Source organism: Oryzias latipes, chromosome 13 (assembly GCF_053564925.1).
Source record: "Oryzias latipes strain Hd-rR chromosome 13, Olatipes_Hd-rR_3.1".
NCBI classification, from domain to species: Eukaryota; Metazoa; Chordata; class Actinopteri; order Beloniformes; family Adrianichthyidae; genus Oryzias; species Oryzias latipes.
Genome location: NC_136249.1, coordinates 22,608,371 through 22,628,724, shown reverse-complemented (window position 1 = coordinate 22,628,724; position 20,354 = coordinate 22,608,371). Strand labels below are relative to the sequence as shown.

Here is a 20,354-nt window from a genome sequence, read left to right as displayed (position 1 = left end):
AGTGTTTAGATAGGACTTTTTTTTGTCACCATTGCCCCCCCCACCCCCCACCCCCACACACACCTCATTTGTAACCCATCTACACCCATCCTAAACAAGGCAGCGCACTTACTGCTGCAGCCTCAGTCAACTCTGAACTGTACATGTGTATTTGTTGTATGCCTGATCTTGTTCGGGTTGTACTGGAAACAATATTGTATGTCAGTGTAAAAGCCGTGCAAACGACAATAAATGCTATCTATTTTTTTTTCTGCTTCACTTTATAGTTAACATCACGTTTAACATCTGCAGTAAATTCAATCCAGCCTCTAGCTAGGATTTTCTTGGCTCCTTTAAGTCAGTTTTCCCCAAATATCCCATAACTTACAGTTGTTCTGATCCGTCTCCACATCATAGTCTTTCTGTAATGCTAAAAAAGGTCAAAATGCTTTGCAGAATAGAAAGTACAATGATAAAAAAAGACAGACTAGTAAAAGTATTCACATCGAAAGCTAAATTAAGTTTTACGAGTTTTCTAACAAAATTGTTTAATGTATAAATGTTAAATTCTAGAAAATATGGGGGGGAAAGTGGTTCAGTTACAAACTTTTGAAGATTATCTGGCTTTCTGATGCCATCACATCATATTTTTCTCAGCTAGTACAGAGAAGAACTACAGTTACAGTGATGCAACAGCTGGCAGTGGTACCCAAATAAGAATCACAGTTTGATTCTCTTGAAACACATTGAATCAATGAATTTTAGACTTCACCAATGGTCCTTTTTCGTGCTCCTCTGTTTTTTGTTTGTTTTTTGGGGGCTAACTTTCTTAAAACTTCAATACAAAAGCACATGTATTTTTTTGCATTATTATTATTATTATTATTATTATACAGTATATTTAGGACATGAATGAATACTGGACAGTGGGGTTACTTTGGCTCTATAGCACTCCAGATTTTTATTTTGACATAATCATAACTGTAATATTAATAATAATGTTTTGAATCCAGTCCCATCACATGACTATCTTCAGAAGAGCTTAAACTGAAGTTTTCTTTAGGCAAAGAGAGTTGGTTTACCTTAAGTTTGTTTGCTTTTTATGCTTCCATGATTCAAAGGTCAATTTTAGGTGCCAGAGCGAGCTAAACAATAAAAAAAACATGACATTCCAAAAATATCAAGAGAGATACGAACACGTAAAGGAGCTAAAACCAAGATTAAAATGTTTCTTGTAAAATGCAACACAAGACAGTATATCATTAAGTTATAGTGTGTGTGACTGGATTGGTTTAAGTAGTATGGTTGGGCCAAAACTTACAGAAAGAACACCACCCTTTGTGATATTACATAAAGGCTCGAACTGGCGTTTACAATCCTCTACTCTTAAATGACGTGGAAACTTACAAGAGAAAGCAGTTAGAGTATTCTAAAGTTAGTTTACAGACAAGAAAGACGTGCTCTGGTGCTCTCTGTGCTGGAATGCTGAGCAGTCTGAGAACAAAAGCTTCTCTTATGAGACACACACAACATCTATGATCCTACAGGTGAGCAAAACGAGAAACTGGCTCCATAAAGGCCTGCTAGCTTCTGGACACCCTCTGCACATGTTGACAGCCGTATGGGAGCTTGGACGGCCTAGTAGGAAGTAATGGTTTCTTTCTTAGGGTGCAAGTTAGCAATCCCAGCTGGCAAAAAAGGCAACACATAAGGGAAACTATAACATGTTTTAGCATATGTTACAGGCTTTACTAATGTGGTATCTGCCAAGACTCAAAAATGATCTCAATTGATAGCCACTCTAAAATATCTAAGAGACATTTCTATGATCATTCTTTGGCAGAGCTCTAAGAATGTGATAAAAGTTTTACATAAAAATATTTGACATTTGGATGGAATGTTTTTTTATTGACTCAGTTGCTTTATCAATGAATATAAAACATGTTTTGCACAGATGACTCAAAGGGATTCATTCTTTAGGTAGGCAGCTGCTGAAAGTGGTAATGTCAGACAAAACGGATGCTGACGTTTTAGCTGAGAACTCTGGGGAGAAAAAAGAAACTCTTAAAAAAAAGTAGTTATTGCAATATTGAGCGAGAATAACCCTAGCGAAGGCAGGGTCCACCCTGGACAGTCCATCGCGGGGCCACACAAAGACAGACAACCACACACACTCACACCTAAGCGACAATTTAGAATCACCATTTAACCTTGTAAGCATGTTTTTGAACTGTGCGATGAAGCCGGAGTGTGTGGAAAAACCCACACATGTGAGAGGAGAACAGTCCAGCTTCACACAAGAAGGTACCCAGCTGAGATTTGAACTAGGGCCTAACCACTACACCCCCATGCAGCCCTTATCTACTATAACTCAGAATTATTATATTACTTAAAATTACACATATGTAAAATAAAAAAATATGCATGCATATATGGCAAACTAAACAAAAATTTGATTTCTTAAAAGTGTAAGTCATTTATTTCCGATTCTCAATTTGTCAAAATCAACACCCAAATCTTCCTGAAACCAGGAGAGGAAAGAAACTGAGTGAAAAGTGTTGCATACGATAAAAAGCTGGCAATATGGGCCTCCAATGATAAGCGTCTACTGGTAAATCAACCATAAGAAGTTTTTCTAGTTTTGGGAGCAGTTCAATTCCTTTGGCAGCAAGCAACGAAGACTCGACAGATGAAACGACATCGTCTGAAAAAGTTAGAGGACAAAGGCCCCATCAAAGGCAGGCCCAGGACGGACCAGAGACCTGACATGCACCCGTGCTCTTCTCTGACTCATGCCTAGACACTCACCGAACACAGAGAAGGCTCAGTCCCAATGCCAGGTTTTGTCACTGGGCAGAGAAGCGGTTGGCTACAGTAAAAACATGACGTGATGCCCCTTCCTCTGTGCTCCCCCCAGCCTGTGCAGCAACAGAGGAGTAAAAATATCCCACCAGTGAGTTCAGACAACCAGCTCATAAATTAACACTAAAACTTCTACAGACAACAGCGAGCCAGTCGTTGAGAGATTTACACCACTCAGGTTGCCACCGACCACAGCTCTGGGATCGGCTTACAAAACCTTTTTCCTAAATTTACCCATTAGGAGGTGGGGAATAAGAACGGCCTCTATATCAGTTTTCATCCAAGTCACTATTTAGCTGTCCGCTAACATAGTGAACTATTTTTCAAAGTGGCTCCAGGGTGCGTTTTTCCAGGAAGCGTTATGAGGTGAGATGTAGGCTATTAGGCCTAAATTGAAAATTATGTATAACTGAGAGGTCTGTTCTTAATTTCCTATGCTTACACAGAAAATACAAGTTATAGGTTTAGACCCAGCTATTCGCTCATATCTTAAGGCTTGCCTGTAATGAAGCGCAATCACTCATCGCTCTCAAGCAGAAACGCAATGTTCCAGCAAACTGCTTGGGAAAAAAAAAGTGGAAAAAAGTGATGATCCCTTCTAAAGAAACTCAACTCTGTAATGGACAGACAGGGATTACAGACGTTAAAACCTCCTCCATCTGTAATTCAGTGTCACCCTGCCATCATCTCTGAATCACTGATCCACTTTGCAAGTGTGCAAGACCTTGCTAAAAGCATCAGTGTTGCACCCATTTGTGTTTGTAGTGGCGGCGGTGGAGGGGAGCACGCAGAGACAACTTAACAGTTCACTGTGCATTTTTCAAAGCACTTTCTGTCCTCTAACAACCACCTAGCTTGTTTCTCGCACAGGGAATGGGACATGCTGATCAAATGGGATTTTAATGAATATCAGCATGTGGAGTCTAAGGAATAAATGCTTTGATGACTTGGAGCTACTGGCATCTAAGTTGAGTTGGATTTTGATCTTCACAAGAAAACATCTCTTTGCTGGCGCCTCTTACGTAGAAAAACAGATTAGGCGTGCTGCCGACGCTGTCCGTTCAATTAAAGAGGAGAAAAGAAAAAGAGGAGGAAATGTGGCGACAAGGCCAAACATAGGCTCTGATCACATCATACTACCCCCAAATTGTTCTTTCAAAACAGAAAAAACTGGCTTTTTAAAAAACCTTCTTCTCTAAAGGCTTTCCTCCAGGAGCCCCTCAGTGGGAGGGAGAGTAAATAAGATGTCATCAATAATAGACAGTGAATGTTCCGAGCAGTTGTGGGTGCATGCACGTGCACACACACACACACACACACACACACATACACCAGCTTCAACTGATTCCTATCCTGCAGACAAGCCTGCCAACTGCCAGCCTTTTTGCACACGCTCAGATTCACTGTCCTGACTAATCGCTTGTGATAGGGGCCTTTGCCATAATTACCCAGGGCCTTATCACAAACTTATGCGATGCATTTTTCATGTCCTAGCTACTGGCAGTGCCTGTGCTGTCTGTGCAGGCAGTCGGTGTATGAAAAGACTGAAACACACACACACACACACACAGAAAACTGTCCAGAGAGGGAAAAAAATAGGTGAAAGTGGGGTGAAGGGCCAAAGAGGAAAGGTAAAAAAAAAAAAAAAAAGATGGAGGGAGGAGGAAAACGCTGGCAGGGTGATAGATGGTGAGGAAAGACAAGAGAAGCCAGTCTACATTTTTTTACATAATGCATGAACAAGGGGGCATGAGTAGGAGGATCAAATAAATAGAAGAAGTGAAGCCTTGATGATGTGGCATAAGTGCAACACAAAGCCCGCTGGGAAGACTTGTTCACTGTCCTTTTGTCTCGCCAGTCATAGGGGCATCATGACCTAAATATAAGTTTAAACCCCGAGCCCGTGCAGTTCACAAAATAATGCATGAACAATTGGGGCTAGCCTTCCTAATGCAATTTTATGCAAATGACGACACCAACTAGCCCACTAATATTCATAATTTGTTATTTGAAATTCAGCTATGTGTGTTAAATGCCACGAGAGAGAAAAAACAACAGTGCCATTGTCTACATGTCTTGTGATAGGTCAAACACGCACTAATTTATTCACACACAGAGCAGGCCAGATATTTTTTTTTCCCGATATCCTCTCCTGTACCGACTCCTCAGTCCGGAGATAAGTGGCGTGCGTGGAGCCGAGGCATTCCTGAGTTCATCAAAATCACAAGGTCATCATCTAACACATTTCTAACATTCATGCCTTTAAGTCCGTCCCGCGCTGTTCACTTTCACAGACGTGGCAATGTGTGTCCAAAAACAAAAAAAAAAAACAAAAGAAAAAAGAAAAACCTTCAGTAAGACTGCTCTCAGGAAAAAACGACATAAAAAACAAACAGTCGAAGCAGCTCAGCTCCTTATCGGAGAGCGTTCCCTATAAACTGCTCAAAACCACGTTAGCAGATAAAGCTACTAACGTGTCGATTTGTAAACTTCTTATTGTGATAGTTAAAAAAAAAAATAGGGGAGGCTAAATAATGCAAGCAAACAGCCGTTGTGAGTCTGTGCTGCCCGTCTCAATGGTTGGTGTCACCACAGCGCCACCGTATAATGAGTCGCACTTATTTTTTTCTCCCCCAAATTATCCAACCTTACAGCGGCTAAAGCGTCGGGCTAACTGCGACTAACCGCTCCGGTAAAAGTTAAAGAACACGCAATAAAGAGAACCGAAAGCCCGTCGCCGAAGCTCGGTGGTTGTGCTTCCATTTCTGGCGCATCCCTGCGGCGTCGCCCGGCTTGCCCAGTTGCTATGTCCGATCGATGTTGAATTGAACAAAGAGGATCAATTTCTGATCAGCGAGAGAGCCACTTTCATCAATGTGAGGAAGAGGTCTTGAATTCTCTTCCGAAACACCTCCGAGACGGCCGCCGAATCCACACTAAACGCGGCCCTCGAGAGAATCGCCACGCGGGAAGCGAAGAGCGGACAGGCGGTCTGAGTGGACGTGGAACTGACCTGTAGTTGTTGTAAGTCAAAGCGCTTCCAATATTGAAACATCGATCCTGCATTGGCCGCCATCTTGAGACATATTGAGACAGGAATGAGATGCTGATAGAGAGCGCGGGGGTTGGAGTTCAGTGGAGAGGAGCGGGCGGAGGGAAGACCCGGACCGGATCACACCCTCCGCCTCCGCGCGGAGCAGCCGCCGAGCGGAGCGGAGTCAGCCTGCAGGAGTGTTGCCTTAATAACGCCATTATAATTTCTCATCATTTTTTTAAATGTATATTTATATATTACTGGTAGGCAGTCGCTGCGTTAAAGTGCCCTATTCTTTAGGGTACTACTTTAAAATGCAAAATCAGTTAAAGAAAAAGACTGGTCTGGGCTTGATTTTATCATTTGTTTACAGATTATAAATAACAGTGAGCAAAAATCATGCCAGAATTATCCCTTAAAGCTACGCACGGACGTACTGTCATAAAACAGGTCCCGGGGCACAGGCGGACCCCCTCATTATTAACCTGAGAACAGGACACAAAGCCTGAAACAACAATAGAGATGTTCAGGTTCGTTTGTCTTAAAATGGTAACTCTGAAAAAGTATATTTTCCATTACATTATGTTAATATTCAACCTGTAAGTCATAAACGATTTATTTTGTTTACCGGCATAGATTTCATTTCCACTTTAGATTAATTAGTGTCTTCGTTTGAACATGCTTTTTTCAACTGCATTTATGAAAGTTTATAATAAGGGTTTAGAAATAATCAGAATTCTTCTTTTGATTTTGAAATTCTTATACCTATTTGTCCTGGCTGTCCTTGTCCAGACAGAATTTTTAGACAGTAATGCGTAGTATAGTAAACCTTTTGCTCTTTCTTAACAGAAGTTGTATCATTTTGCTCATTGTACTTGTTATGTCAGATATTTAATTGTTGCTTTTTTTGGTTCTTTTACTGCTTCTTTACGTTATACTTTTGGTTTCTTGTCAGTAAATTCTATTTTTTATGTCTGTTAAGTGGCTATAATGGAACCAACTACTCAACTCTGTTTTTTGACACTTTGCATTGAATAATTTTGTATAGTATCTTTTTGTTTGTCTGATCAGTTGTTAAGCCCTTTATATTTATATTTCTAATACTGAAAAAGGAGGTATCACTGACTCACCACAGTGTTTGTGTTCAGTGGTTGGAATATTTTTATGGAAACATTTCCTGAAAAGACAATTTTAGGAAAATCAGGAAAGACATGTATGTTGCCTCAATGTTCTGTAGGAAGGTAAAAAAATACAGTATAATCATTTATAAATTATACTAATGATAAGCAGTAAAGTGATTTGATCAAAAATATCTTAAATTCCAGTTTGATTCGTTTATTTTTCACACATTGCCTGTAAAAAAAAGAATATAATGCTCAAAGCTTGTTGAGTATTACCATGTAAAAAATACATATCATTATTTAACTAATTTGAATTACGTGTACGTATTGTGCTATACAAATAAACTTGCCTTGCCTTAATTAAGACTAATTAGTTAAATAATGTCCAGTATTTTATTTAAAATCATGAATCTTGATATTTCATTTAAGGGAATCTTCTGTCATGCAGATATTAATCCGATTAGTCTATTTAATAAACTGGTTGTGTTACTAATCCAGTCAAGGCCGTGCTGCAGCAGGGAGAAGCCCAGTGGTCAGAGTGTCAGTGTGCATAGAGATCCTTTGTGGATGTGACCTTGAGCGGTGCACTGAACCCTAGCTGCTCCTGGGGCGTCGCTCCTGCTGACCACGTCCTCTGACCCTTGCAGTCTGTGGACGTGCCTCGGAGGAATATGCAAAGAATCTAATTACCCGGTATGGATGTTGTGCCCTAAATTCCAAAACTGTGCTGCCTCATTCACCTTAAAACAAATCTGGTTTCAGCCTCCTCTTCCTCCTCCTGCACACTGAAACCAACTCAAGCTGCTCAGGTTTATCAGTTTGACACATCTGTTCTACACATTGTTTTCATTTTTAGCACTTTGTGGCTTCCCAAATTTAAACCCACCGGTTTCGCTGCTAAGCCTAAAAAACTCACGCATGTATTTATACCTGCAAAGTTTGCTTCAACGCCCCACAAAAATATATATATTTTATACCTTTATTTTTATCCTACAAATCATTTTGGTTTTTTTTCTCCACCGCTGCACGTTAATCGCATTCACTAAAAATAACACGAGAATTTGCCATAGATAATAACACCTCTTTTGCTGCATTTGTCTGGACACAAAGGTTTGCATTCTTGTGCACTAAATTGCTGCAACTTTCAGGCCATTACTTGATTTGATTTGAAGCAGTTTGTGTCTCCCACAGCATGAATGGTGCTCAGTGCTAAATTGATATGTAGCTGAAATAGCTTGTGCCTTATTTCATACTTCGTTTATAGACGTAATGCAGCAATTTAAAGGATGGCTGCTTTTTTGTCATCACACCCAGTCAATAGAGTAGACTGAATTGCACTCTTAACATCTGCAAGTGATCTATCATTAAAGTATAATTAAAGTTCTATAAAATCATAAATAAAAATACATTCTATAGTTGCTATTTGTGATCTCCAGAATTTGTATTATAGTTCTTTGGAAACTGCGGAGTAGTCTCTAAAATGTCTCTTTCTGTGCGATTGTCTTCAAGCAAGCAATGTAGCTCTATTGCCAATCCAAATATTCAAAGTTTGACCGTAGGGAATTCAATTAATTCCATCAATAAATGACAGAATTCACACAAATATGCACTCATGAAGAAAGAGGTGCTCTTTGAGTATGAGGAAACATTTTCCAAAACCCAGACAAAGTTAAAATGCCCTAAATAAATGTGGACTATTTACTTTGCGGTTTAGATGAAAGACTGTGTATGAACTGATGAATCCAGAGTTTAATCCTCTCATTTCTTTCCCTTTCGTTAATCAGTGTTTTCCTAGCTTGGCCTCTGCCTGGTGATGCTACCTATCATTAAGCCAAACCAGAAATACTGGTCTGGGATAATCCGCACACAAGCTTAGCAGCTCTGCAATGTGTCCATTATGCTGTATTTGTATAGTTATCTCCTACTATCGCACAAAGAAGACAAACCAAAAGGAACTCGACACTTTTTATGCCTCTGGGTTTACTATAACGAGTTAAACAGGAATAATATTCATTTACAGTTAATAACTGTGCTTTGAGTTAACTCCATATAGTGATTCGAGTACTCAACACGGTCTCTAAGTTACAAATGTACCAACACAATATGTACTCAACGGATCAAATACTTTTTAATTTAAAACTCAAAGGGCTTTAAGTCATTTCAGACCAGTGGACCTGCTTGTGTTTATAGTCTGTCAACTGAGAACACATGTTTGACATTTGGTTTATATCTGTTTCTCATAAAGCTGCATACACGCCTCTATGTAGAGTCAGTGCTTAACATCTACGAGCTACAATCACCGGCGTTTTAACTCTACACGTCAGCACAGTCTGTTAGGATTTGACTGGAGTGTCAGGAGGATCTGGATCTCTTTGAAGTGGTGGTGGGAGGGGGGGGGGGGTGCACACTGCACAGTGTGAGTTAAAGCAAGAAGCTCAGCAATCACTTTGACTCTAGATGGAAAATGTTTCCCTTTAAAAAAAAAGGAAATAGAAGAAAAGCATCGTGAACTTTTCATGTTAAGGACAGCAGCAGCAGGTTCATGTGTGCAGGGAGAGCTTTAAAAAGCCTCATCGGCTCTTGTGCAAAGTTTAAATGTGGAGAAACGAACCCACATTCTTTGTGTCACTGCCATTATAAAACTAGATGTGCTGCCCAACCAGAGCTGCAGGGCATAAAATAAAGCAGCCTCTCTGTCCTTTTAACTCTCCCACTTTTCTCTGTTTGTGTCCCTTTCTCCCCTGCTCATTGACTCTGCCTGTAAGGTGCTTTTAGCGGGCCTTGTGTGGCTGGGTTGGAGACGGATGTGAGGCCCATGGGAGCTGCAGGCAGAGAGCAACACTGATCATGTCAGACAGGCTGGGGAGGCTGCATAAGATCATCACCACCCAGCAGTGGAGTGAATCGCCGCAGTGGCACTTTCACACAACCTCTGACCTCCGCTGTGACCTCCCAGGTCATGATCAAGGTCAGGGGTCAGCACGGGCCTCAGTGATCAGCATGATTGCAAGCCCCTCCTGACCCTTCTTCCTCCCCCCCCCCCCCCCCCCCCCCCTCAGCTCACTCTGATCATCATTTTTTCCTCTTCCTCTATTTGTTTCTGTAAAGCCCCGTCTCTCCTTCGCCAGGCACTTCCAAGTGAGACATCTGTTCCCCTGGGAGTGCAAAAGGGAAAACAAGAGAAAATCAATAGAAAAGATGAGTGAAGACCCGCAGGTCCCATCACAAACTGAACACTTCTCCCTGTGCTGGTATTCTGGCATCCACAAAAAAACACATACTGACACACAATGGTGTTACTTGTGAGCAATAGTAAGGCACCAGTCAATACTAGCCTGGAAAATGTGTAAAACTCCAGCCAAAAGTACAACTCTCTGCAAAATAACCAATCCGCTTTGTTTATGTTTTATCACACTAATGGAAACGTTCACGTGTTGCATTTCTAAAACAGGACTTCAGCTGAAACCAAAGACGAAAAAAGGTGTTACAGCGTTTCATTTTTAGTTGGGGAGAAGTCCTTTACTGACACAAGCACAAATGCCAAGCTTTGTGACTGTAATCTGAGCAGCACAAAATGTCACCCTATCACCAAAGCTTTTATCACAGTTCATTTCCAGCAGCATTTGCATGTTTTGGCACTCAGACAAAAAAAAAAAAAAAAACCTGAAGGGACAAAAAGACAAATAAAGCAAATGATTATGTTTAGTCCCTTCGTTTGACATTTGGGTCAGAAACATCCTCTCACGGTTTGTAACGTTGAGGATGTTGACAGAGCTTATGAGGCTTCTATATATCTGCAGGCAGGACATTAAATGATTGGCCAAAAATAGAACTGTTCAGATGAAAGAGAGGATAAATAATGCAGGAAGAATACAAAACCTCTTATGGGGATAACTAGTTACACACACGTGCACACGCAGGCTGCAATGTGAGGAAAAGTGAATGGATGGAGCAGGAAGGAGGAGGACTCAGTGGGGACACACATCTTGTGCTTCATCTCCTCCCACTCCTTCTTGTCTACCATTTTTTTTTTGTTCCATCTCACAGTCAGACTTCATGACATACTCTGTGTCTGTGGGGAAGAATAATGTTGTTCCAGTCACGGTGTGTTTTTCCTGCCCACAAGCTCAGACACAACAAACAGTGCCAGCTCTAAAAACCTGCCGCCTCGTCATTATTTTTTCATGACTTTTCATCAGGATACCTCCAGACGCTGACAGCTGCTGCATCCTTCTGAGCATCGTGTCACTATCTCGAATAGTGTATCCTCTAATCCAAGTATTTGTTTGGGTTAGATCATCACATTAAACCTGTGAGTCACTTATTAACATTTTGGTTAGAGGGTTTTTTAATTTATTTATATATATTTTTTGGCAATGTAGGGTCACATCTAATAAATGAAACATTGGAGACAAACATTTTCAAAGCCTCACTGCTGCATCCATAATTTCCTGCTGAGATGTTTATTCATTTGTTCAATTAAAGAGGCGTGTTTTGAGAAAATTCCAGCACTGGCGCGCGCAGAAGCCAGGCCTTGTGCTTGTGTGGGGAGACATCTAGTGGAGAACAAGGTTTATTATGGATGTGTGTGTAGGAGTGGGGGGTGGGGGGCTGATAGGTAGAAATACTAGGAATTGATTTAACCATATAGAAAATAAGTTTGGAGGGTTGAATAGGGGGGGGGGGGGGGGTTTGAAAAAAAATCAAGCTTTTAGGGTTTAAGTGACTCTGAATTGAAAGTCACGTGGACTGGATGTGAGTGTCTTTTAAAGAGAAAAATGGTGGGGAAATGACATGAAATGTGTTTGGACACCGCACCCTGCTTCAAAATGTTTACTCAATCCAAAAAGAACCTGAAACGCGCTCCGGCAGTCAACAGGCCCTCACAAAAGGCCCATTCACAGGTAACTGGAGCCCAGGCTAACGCTGCCACGTCAAAGCGCCTGAGAGCAGCTCCAGCACCGGGATACGTTTGTGCTTTTGGGTCACAATGACGGCGCTAAGTTGACCTTAGACCATGACGGGCTCAGAGGACGCGTAAAGAGGAGGAAGCTGGTGTTTTTGACACACTATCTCCTCGTCTGGAGAACACCTGAAGTCGGTCGTTTGGGTGTGTCAGCAGGTTTCAATGTACACGGGGTCACCTGTGCTGTCTAATTTCCTGGAACACACTAAAGAAGAAGTGCAGGGTGAGCTTCCTGGATCATCAAGACGTTGTTGCTGGGAGATCTGACGGGTGCAGGGGGCGTCCATGGGACTGTGGGCTCGTTGGAGAACACGGGGCCGCTCTTTCATTGCAACTCCCAGAGCAGCCAGTCGCTCAGGTTGGCCCCTGTGGAGGAAATGCTGCGTCTGCGTCCTGGAACGGACGCGCTCCCCCGCGTGCCTGCTCACTGTCGGTGTGGTGCTCCTCCTGGGAGTCTGCATCCACCTCCTGCCGGAGCAGATCGCTGCGCAGCCGTCCCCCACAGAGGAGGTGAGCGAGGTGACGCTTCTGATCTGGAATCACCCGTTCGGGGAATATCGGCAGCTTCCGGATTGTCTGGAGCTGTTGCACATCAAGGGGTGCACGCTCACGGACGATGCGCGGGCGTATCCGTACGCCGACGCCGTGCTCGTCCATCACCGAGAGGTGGCCACAGGTGAGACGGATCTTCCAGCGGCGCCGCGGCCCCCTCAGCAGAAGTGGATCTGGATGAACTACGAGTCTCCCACGCACACGTACGGACTGTGGCAGCTCGAGGGCGTGTTTAACCTCACGATGAGCTACCGAACAGACTCTGACATCTTTTTGCCGTACGGCTATCTGGCCCCCAGGGGTCTACAGGTACCTAATGCGCAGCCGCTCTCCCGGTCTTTGCGCACCACCCGCTCCGGCCGCGGCCTAGTGTCATGGGTGATTAGCAACTGGTCGGAGACCCACGCACGCGTGGCTTTCTACTACAAACTTCGCCGGTATATCCCGATCGACGTGTTCGGCAGCGCAGGCCGGCCGCTGCCGAAAGGCTCCAACAGCGTGGTGCAGCTGCTGCGCGGCTACATGTTCTACCTGGCCATGGAAAACTCCCAGCACACCGATTACATCACGGAGAAGCTGTGGAACGCCGTGGCGGCCGGTACCGTCCCGGTGGTGCTGGGTCCGTCCAGGAAGAACTATGAACGCTTCCTGCCCCCGCATGCGTTCATCCACGTGGAGGACTTCCCCACAGCGCGGCACCTGGCCCGCTACCTGCTGATGCTCAGCCGCAACCCCCTCCAAATGAAGCGGCACCTGAGCTGGAGGGGGGATTACAGCCTGCACCAGCCGACCTTCTGGGAAGAACACTACTGTACTGCATGTAGGGCGGTGAGGAAGAGGAGAGGGCGAACCGATGAGGTGGCAGACCTCACAGAATGGTTCCTCTCCTAAAAACTCCCCCAAGCACGACCTGTTGAAAGCTGAAACTGACTGACCTGCTGATTTTAAAGTTTACAAGTCAAATCTACTGTCTCAAAGAGACATTTTTATATGACTTATATTTTTAAAAAAAAAGAACTGTGAAGGATACATACAGACTGGAAACATGTCTGACAGTCACAATGCTGCTTCTAAGTTTACATTCAAAATGACTTGAGTGCAGCCTTGAATTTCTGCACATATGAGCAGCACATTGCTCCCAGTAATCATCAGTGATGTGTAATTAAATATATTTTCTAAGAAAACATGAAGGGAAGAGATGCCAAATGGAGGGACAGAAAGCTCGTCCAAGCCATGCACATGTAATTGGATATATGAAGAGTCCCTGGGTCTGAGCCTATAGTCTGAGCTGTTGTTCACAAAAAGCTGTACATGGGTGGCTGTCGTGTCTCAACAGGGCGTCCATCCTTAGAATAACACTTAAGCCTTGGTTTTGTGTCTTTTTTATCATTTTACCTGATTGCAATACTGATGTTTGTCTAAATAAAAATTGGTTGATTTAATGTTGTTGCCTTTAAGGTCTTTAATAAAAAATAAAAATCCACCTACCTTTTATTTTGCGCAACACTGATATACCAGAGCCGCTCAATACGAATCAAAGTGAGCCATTTGTTGCAAATGGGAATAATGTTGCTCCCTAATCAGTAAACTATTTATTTTGATGATTTGATTCATATCAGAATTTGTGGTTGTTGATACGATTCATTGTTGATAATGGTAGATTTTGAACGATTCGATTCACTGATAAAATCTCACACTCAAGAACTTTTTAGAAAACAAAATCAAAAAGTAGAAAACATTGAGGATATTTTATCTGTAAAGTTAAAGCATGTCAAAAAAATAAACATAAGATTGTAAATCAACTGTAGAAAACGTTAGAAAAATGTCATTCTTACAGTAATGTAACAATCCATTTTAACGATTAAATTCATATCAATTTATGGTTGAAGGTGCAAATCATAGTTAATATTAGTTCATTTGGAACGATCCAATTTGGTGACCTAAAATCCAGGACATCTTTAGCCAAGTATTCAGCCAGTGTGTCTCCAAATACTGTAAAAACAGTGGATGAATCGAGGTGTGACGTCACCCATACAAAATGCCTTACCTCAGGCTCTCGCGAAATGAGGCAAAAAACCTCACCATTGCTTCCTGATCGGGGCGCCGCCATGTTGAAACCAGTCGACAGTGATTGGCCCGAGTCGCTCCGAGTCATCGTATGCATGGCAATGGTGACAGTAGTTGCCATAGATACGATGACTTGGAGCGAAAGAGCTGTCAACTGGTTTCAACGCGGCGGCGCCCCGATCAGGAAGTAATGGTACTTCGAGAAGGGAGGGGTTGAGCTGTCCATTGTTTTTTTACAGTCAATGTGTGTGTCAGAGATAATTACCTGGTACTGAACATTGCAGGTGAAGTTTTCCAGATTCCTTGTTTTTCTTGCAAGATAATCAAGTGTAAATTAAACATGTGTACAAACAAACAAGTAAACAAGAATTAATGGAAAATCCATTCACATTTTAGTTTCCCAAAGTTTAGCCCTCTTTGTTGGTTTTGAATTCCCAAACCAATCAAATTATGAATTTCCACAAATTAACTGAACATTATTAGAACATTTTTCCACCCGTTGGACTGTAATGATGACTTGATCATTTTTTGTTGCCATCACATGTGTGTCTTGTGTGATACACATGGTTGTTTTTATGTTATAGTGAAATAAACTTACAGTATGTCTCTTCAAATAGTATTTTTCCAACATTGATTATTATCAGTCAACATTTTTTTAAATAATTGTGTAATGGTTTAGGTCAAACAACTTGCCTCAGACAGATCAATCTGCTTGGATTGTAGGAATAGAAATCAATTCATCGATTAAGTCAATGAATCGATACACCCCTAGTAAAATGCCATTCCAACTTCACTAGTTTGCTTCGATTGCCTGGAGAAACAGACATCTGTTTCTAGAAGATCCGGTTCCTATTTCCTGGGCAAATACACATTTACTGTTCCTGTATTCACAGGAGCTTCTTTTTCTTTGAACAGCTCTGACCTGTTTTTCTGCAACGTGTCATTTGAACGGCACGCTGTGTGATGAGTAAGCAACGCGACCTTTTGTTTGGGCACAGGTGGTTTTTACAGTTTACTTAAATAAGTTCTCACATTCTATTTTACAAGTTCTCAGATCAAATCTACAAGTGCGTTCTTTTTGGAGCACATTTACCTTCATAACAAAGGCCACTCCTTAATATTTGCCTAAAAATCAGGAGGTCACAAAGACATTCATTCAGGAAGACCTGAACGACAGAGGCTCCTGCAGCCCATGGCAGTCGCTCATTGGAACATCTTTTTTTTTTTGCCTCTTGGCAACAGAAACCATCCTCTATCTAATGATATTTGATATCACTAGAAAAAACTGAACTCCCACACAAAAACTATAACTACAGATTAAGTTGTTTGCAACTTGAACCCATTGACAAACAATGCAGCCTTCAGTGCTGGAGGTGTTTCTGCTGATTCCAGTATCGGACTCAACGGCTTGACTCGTGCCAACCACAGCAGGAGGTGGTCTACCTCCATGGAAGCAGACAGACTGTTCCACTGTTTTTCCACCCTTTAAAAAAAGAGGTGCAAGAAGATGCTGCAGCTCATTGAGCTGAAATTTGGATGCATCAGATGCTCCTTTACGCTGTGTGTGGAGCTGCACTGCCTCTTCTGGCAGCTTGTGTCCTCTGCTGTCAACAGCTTCTTCAGATGATTTGATATACAGACATTTAATAGAAAAATACTTTTTCCTATTGTAAAAAACATAAAATAATAAAAAATTATATACAATTGTAAAATCATGTTTAGGCAACAAAATACTGAACATTTGCCTTTTAACTTCTCTTTAAATTTTAAAATCTGAATACTTTTTTGACATATTAAGTGATGCTTATCTTTTTTTATCTTTCACAAAAATTGCAGCAATCAGCAACAAACCTAGCATGTTAATTTTATGCTGATTAAACACACTTTAAAACTCATTCAAAGTTAATATTTAAACCAGTAATAAAGAAAATGCTCAGTTCTCAACTCTGAGATTAAAGTTCATAGTTAATGTTTCTAATGTCTCAGGTAAATCTTTGGTGGAGCTGCTCCATAAAAGCTGACATATGATAAAATGTAGCTGGTATTCACATTGTTTCTGTTTGTACATCATTCATTAATGTAACATATAAAACCATTCTTTAAAAAATAGTTTGAGAATATGATACAAGTTCATGAAGGTTTAAAAAAAGTTTATGGGAATTTACCTAGGAACAAAGAAATAAAGTGTTTAAAAGGTAGGGTGGCACAATATGATGAAAACCTGCGATATTAGTGATCAATATTGCAATAACGGTATAGCGATGCATAAACAAATAGCAAAACAACTAAAAACATAATTTCCATTTCACTGCAACAGTTTCATTGAAATCAGAATCAACATACCTTAAATTATACTCCAAATGACCCTTGTTTACTTGGGGGGGAGCATCTACATAAAAGCTCCATCCAATTGGTCAACAACGGGAAGGAGTCCATCCGATTGGCCGACAATTTGACGGGCTCCATCTGATTGCTAAATGCATAAAGGATTTATTTGATTCGTTCAATACTAGCTGCCATAAGATTGTTTAAGCACATTTAAGATAACCATTTATTGCAATATTTTCGCCATCTTTTGCGATATGCATATTGAACGACTTGATTTCGCAATAACAACAAATTTGCGATTTATTGTGCTGGCCTATTGAAAGGCAATCACAAAGCCAGAACTATTGCTAAAGACCATTTCAGGAAGTAGAGGAAAGTGTGGCTCCTTGCAGAACAAAAATGATAAGAGGAAAATTCAACAGTTTTGCACAGCACTGTAAATCATTAGACAAAGTGGAACTTTATGAGAAGACTGCAGTGTGAAGCAAACACCAATTTAAGCAACTGCTTTTGAACATTTGTTTGTTGTTAATTCCAGGGCATAACAGCCGAAGGAGATTATTTCAGATTCTCAAGGCTGCAGTAAAGGGATTGTGGGGTTTGAAGCTGCAAGTTGAGACAAAAACCAGGAGATAGGATTGCTTTTACTGATGCCGAAAGACAGATTTTCTGACCGTAGTGTGCACACAGAAAAGGACAGGGTGAGCGGTTCTAATTTTTGGAGTTTGTAATTTTTACACAGCCAAAACTTGACATTTTAAGTTGAGGAAAATATGATTTGGTTTTATGATATAAGCTACAGTATAGAGCATCTTTGTCTGCAAAAATGAGCAGTTCTGCTATGTAGGTTTGACTATATTAAACAGATCATTCCCAAAGCCTTCAAGGTCTTTGACCCAGATTGAACATGTGGGTGTGTCACGTTTTTCTCTCTTCTATAGCTGTAAATTCAAGCATTGAAGTGTAAAAACGTCAAATCTTCAGCTTTAAAGACGGATCTTGAATTCAGATTTTACTATTAACTGAAAAAAGACCACAATATTCTTCTTTTGTTTGTTTATACGAGGAAAAGTCTTCTGGTGACAGTATGGTAGTTTACTGAGCATGAGGTGAGGGGTTGCTTGGCAACAAGGTTGACACGGGATACTGGAATACCAAGGAGGACATAAAGTTCAGCAAATTTAAAGTGAGTATTAATCAAAAACCTTTAAGCTAAAGAAATTTCATTTGATTTAAACCTCTTAACTACCATCAACAGCTTATTACAAAGATCCTTCTCAGGTCTCAGCCAGACCCCCTTGTCAGCACAAGTGCCATTCATAACCTTCACGGCCCCCAGCTAGAAACAGTAATCTCATTTGTACAGCAACAGATGTTTCTCTTAAAAACATCCGTTCACTGTGCAGTGAACAATCTGCCTCTCATTCTCCCAGGAGATCAAAGAGACTAGTATAATCACTATGAAATGTGACATAGTGTGCTGGTTGAAAAAGACATATTAACTTTCAGTGGGCCTACTCTGTTTTTTACACATAAACACTGGCCCTCGTTTTCCCATTGGCAAAGCCTGCGTTTAATGAGGAAGCTCTCATGTTCTGTACATCAAAAGACTGCAGAGAGTGGGGGAAGAGAGGAGAAAATGCATACGAAACAACAAAATCCCGAGACAAATAAACAGCACATTGTTCCCATGGCAGCGTGGCGCATTAATCTGACGGCTGGTTTCCCATGGCTGTGTCTCGCTGCCCCGTAGACCTCCACTCTGTCTCACTGATGGCTCCTGTGATTGCAATCATCCATCTTACTGTCAAAAGTAGAAAAAAAAGGCCAAGAGAGAGGAAATCGCATGCACCATCTCACTCCTGCTCCCTTGTGTCCAGCCAACGTGCCACCCCACAGTGGGAAGGACCAACACACAGGCCCTCCACGGCGTACATGCCCGTGCTTGTATGATTAACAGGGAGAACATGTGTGAGTGAGCATCTTTGGTTGTCTGTGCCTGCACCACACTGCATGATCAGTCACCAGAGTGCACACAAGGGGGAGCGGTGGACATGTCTGATCTTGCAGCTGATCAAAAGCACCAGAGATTTGCTCCCTTGAGGCTGTGAAAGCGGGCCTCATATCAACACGTCTCTGTTCAGCAGACAGGAAAAACAAGAGCGAAAGAGACAGCAGAGGAGGAGGGGAGAGGGTGCATGAGAAGAACGCGAGACAAAAAAGGATGCATAAAGAGTCCTGGTTGTATGACAGTGATACATAACCATACTTATCTTCTGATTCTGATGAGCTAGCCGTATGGCAAAAGCCAGCTCTGTATTTGTAGATAGAGCAGCATCTGTGGTCCCTTTCTGACAGCCTTAGAGGGCCAAAGAAAAGAGGAAATAGGTGTTTACAAGTGATTTTACAAGCTTCCACTAGGAAGAAGAAACTGTAACAATTTAAATGTGTGGTTTGTAATCACTGCCAGAATGTGAGAAGGTGAAGGAAAGCAGTTGTCTGCCTCAACTTTCAAAGAAATATCAGTTCAGTCTGTGAAAATGTGTCATCTGTAATGACACATTTTCTAAGTAAGGGTTAATGGCCAACGAAGTATGCATTATCACTTTTTAACGCACGGCGTGGAAGCCTGACTTCGCGTCGGACGGTTGCTTCCGCGAAGTGCATTAAAAGGTGATAATGCACACTTCGAAGGCCGTTAAACCGCTTATACCATGGTCACTTACAAAAACAATAAATATTAACCAGTTTTAAGTCCTTAATTCTTATTTTTTTTCCCGATTTTTTATTGTACTGTCTCACAATGCGTGAATGCAGAAAACTTTAGTAGATACCTGACAATGTTTGAAATGGCCAGTGGATGGGTATTACCTTCTAAAACGAAAAAAATAAAATATTTACTTCAGAAAGAAGACAGCTACTTGTTTTGAAAAATGTGTCTGGGGCTGGGATTAAAAGTAATCCAGGAATTCTCCCTCCTCAAACTAGTTTTGGTGCCTTAATTCAAAATGTAAAGCTAGAGTACAGCAATGACGGTCTCAGAGAGAAAACTCTAGTGTTTATTAACCTTCTGACAACACATTAATGAACAGCTCAGCAACTTTAAGACACTGCCTGCACTGATCTGCTAACCTGTCAGGGGAAAACACAGATTATAAACTATGCATCATTACTTTTTCAGCGTTGTATAAAAGCTACCTGTACATGTTAAACCGTCTATGCATTTAATGGAAACCTTTCTGTTCTTTTATAACTTATTGAGACACGTCATATCTGACGGAACAAAAGATCCCCTACTTGATGATTTTTGTTTTGGCTACATTTTTTTCCCTTTTAATGAAGTTTTTTGTGTTTAGACGATGGGTGTCATAACTCTGTTGACACAAGTCATTTACCTTCTTCGTAGCACAGACTCAACAGCGCCATTGATCTTCTGTGTACCTCT

The 20,354-nt window shown here is 41.5% G+C and overlaps 2 protein-coding genes across 9 annotated transcripts in view; one reads left to right on the top strand and one right to left on the bottom strand.

The window, feature by feature from the left end:
• The window catches only part of cux1a (cut-like homeobox 1a), a 56,315-nt gene extending 50,303 nt beyond the window's left edge, over positions 1-6,012 (bottom strand). For all 8 annotated transcript variants that reach the window (XM_011482510.4, XM_011482509.4, XM_011482512.4 and 5 more), the window contains exon 1: positions 5,855-6,012. In XM_011482510.4, coding sequence (XP_011480812.1) covers positions 5,855-5,917 — 63 coding nt within the window. In that variant the 5' untranslated portion in view covers positions 5,918-6,012. The remainder of the gene's footprint in view (positions 1-5,854) is intronic.
• A 6,235-nt stretch (positions 6,013-12,247) lies between these two features.
• fut4 (alpha3-fucosyltransferase) lies at positions 12,248-13,405 on the top strand. Its single transcript, NM_001104775.1, has one exon. The coding sequence runs from the start codon at positions 12,248-12,250 to the stop codon at positions 13,403-13,405; it is 1,158 nt and encodes a 385-aa protein (NP_001098245.1).
• Positions 13,406-20,354: the final 6,949 nt, after the last annotated feature.

Coding starts and splice junctions, on each gene's coding strand:
- fut4 (NM_001104775.1), top strand. CDS start 12,248: ATGGGACTGTGGGCTCGTTGGAGAACACGGGGCCGCTCTTTCATTGCA.